Raw genomic sequence first — 2295 nt, 5'->3', positions numbered from 1 at the left:
GAATTTCCCAGGCTGGAAAACTGCAGATCAAGCACACATCCACATCTTCATGGATGAAGCTCTTTTGCTCTTTTTCTTCCCTTGTTCTTATTGTCCTCTCCTCCAGCCCATGGGTGTCTTCTCCCTCTGTGCCCTGTCTGAGCCCGAGACACATGATGAAGTAACTCAGCCCCACAGCAGGGAGCTGGCTGTCCCAGGCCCCATTCAGATGGAGCCCCTAAACCCTAGTCTTTGTTTTGCCCTGACAGGCCATCACTCAGTCCCCGAACGCCATGACTGAGGACATTTATACCAATGGCTCAGCGACTCTGGGCAGCTCCTCCCATAGCAACGGCCGTGAGGTGCGGAAGATACGCCTCATCCAGTTTGAGAAGGTCACGGAGGAGCCCATGGTGAGAGCTGGCAAGATCCCAAAGCCTGGTGGCACTCAGGAGCAGAGGGGGAGGTAAAGCTGTACCAACAGGGTGGCCTCGAGGGAGGCAGGAGATCACTGGAGATCTCAGCCATGGGAGGAAGGTGCTGGTTTCTGCCTCCTACCTGGGTACCTGGAGCAAGCCCCATCAAAGGGTGGTGATGCTTGTGCCTCCCATACTCTTGGGAGTAGAGGCTGATTCTGTCAGGTCCCCTTCATGCTGGCCTCTCACTCCTGCTCTCCTGGTGACCTGAGGGGCACAGCACTCCTTTCCTGCCACAGGCCAGATGTGGACATAGGCCTGGAGAGGACTTTGCTGAGAGGATGGGAGCTCTCCCCTCCAGCGAGCTGTCATGGATTTTCCTGTCTTCCAGGGAATCACGCTGAAGCTCAATGACAAGCAGAGCTGCATGGTGGCCAGGATCTTCCACGGGGGCATGATTCACAGACAAGGTAACGAGGCCCTCACAGAGGCAGTATATGGGGTACACATCTGCAGCTGGTTTCTTTCCATGCAGAGATAAGGCAGTCCCCCAGTCTGTTGGCTTTCCCCTGAGATGTGGACATCTGTGTCTGTTCCTCCACTAGGAATACGTCAGGACCTCAGGACTCGGTGGTCTCCCGACATGACTGTTATGCTAATACACTGGAGGCTCTAGGGAGAAATGAAGGGTTGGGGGAAGGGCTCACCTAAAAAGGAACTGGAGACCATCTGTCTCCATCTCGTGATGGGGTCACTGTAACAAGAGATGGGTCATACTGCAGAGACTATGAGAAGCTCTTCCCCTTCCTAAAGCACACAGGTGGGGCAGGCTTGCTGTGGATTGGCTCTGCAGACCAAATGAAGATGCCAAAAGAAAGAAACGCGCTGTTTTCTGGGTTTGGGTCTTGCCAAGGGAGCGTGGAAATGAGATGTTCTGTGCTTAGAAGAGAGGCCCTTTTTCCAGCTTTGGATCCAAGTGGGAAGTCTGAGCTTACCCCTGCCAAAATAACCCAGGAGCCATTCCAACGCTACTGAAGCATGATTTGTAACAGTATATCTGAGGCTGTAATCTGACTGGGTGTACCGACTGAACACACACAAAGTCAAGAATGCTTGTGTTAAGGGCCCTGTAAGCAGACTATCATTTGGCTTCAGGTGAGGGCAGCTTGGGGCTGGGTTTGAGTAACTCTGAAACAGGTGCTTTGGCCAGTATAGAGCGCTGAAGGACACACAGTGGAAAGCAGCCTGATGACCTCCAGACTGGATGAACTGGGTGGAGGGGGACATTCCCCTTGTGCTTTAATGCCATGACTCAGGTCATCTGTGGCCCTACAAGCATTGCCCAGGCAAACACCACAGCATCCTGGCCACAGCTTGCCCAGGGGATCAGGAGGTTGGTGGAGCTGTATAGCTTGGGTTTGGTGAGCGGCTTTTTGTCTTGTCCTGCATTTTCATGTTTCTCCCATTGCTGGCAGGCTCCCTTCATGTGGGTGATGAAATCATAGAAATCAATGGGCAGAGTGTGAGCAACCACTCAGTTGACCAGCTGCAGAAGATGCTGGTAGGTATCTGCGTTTGGCAGGGCTGTTTCCTAGGAAGGACCCTTTTGGCCTGCAGATGTGCACGCTTGCTGAACATTCACCCCCTCCTAGATACCAGAGCCAACACACAGCTGCATGCAGCAGTGTGATGCAGCAGGAGCCAGGGCCACTGTGCCAGGATGCTGTAAGTCAAGCCTTGGTAGTCTGTGCTTGTTCCTGACATCCTGAGAGCAGCAGCAAAGGCTGTTGGCTGGGTCCCTGACATGTGCTGATTGATGTGTGTGGGGCTTAGAAACCACCTCTGCTTGCCAAGGCTGGTGTGCAACTCCAGCCCAGGGACTGGCTGCGTTTCCCACCCC

The 2295-nt window shown here is 53.7% G+C and overlaps 1 protein-coding gene across 1 annotated transcript in view; it reads left to right on the top strand.

Annotated features, from left to right (window-relative positions):
• The first annotated feature begins 252 nt into the window (after positions 1-252).
• MPP1 (membrane protein, palmitoylated 1, 55kDa) overlaps positions 253-2295 on the top strand; it is a 12259-nt gene continuing 10216 nt past the window's right edge. Inside the window, exons 1-3 of the mRNA XM_010132863.1 lie at positions 253-392; positions 787-865; positions 1871-1956. Of these exons, the coding sequence (XP_010131165.1) occupies positions 273-392; positions 787-865; positions 1871-1956 (285 nt within the window). The 5' untranslated portion in view covers positions 253-272. The remainder of the gene's footprint in view (positions 393-786; positions 866-1870; positions 1957-2295) is intronic.

Source organism: Buceros rhinoceros, unplaced genomic scaffold, assembly GCF_000710305.1.
Source record: "Buceros rhinoceros silvestris isolate BGI_N320 unplaced genomic scaffold, ASM71030v1 scaffold12383, whole genome shotgun sequence".
NCBI classification, from domain to species: domain Eukaryota; kingdom Metazoa; phylum Chordata; class Aves; order Bucerotiformes; family Bucerotidae; genus Buceros; species Buceros rhinoceros.
This window is presented reverse-complemented; position numbering and strand designations above follow the sequence as displayed.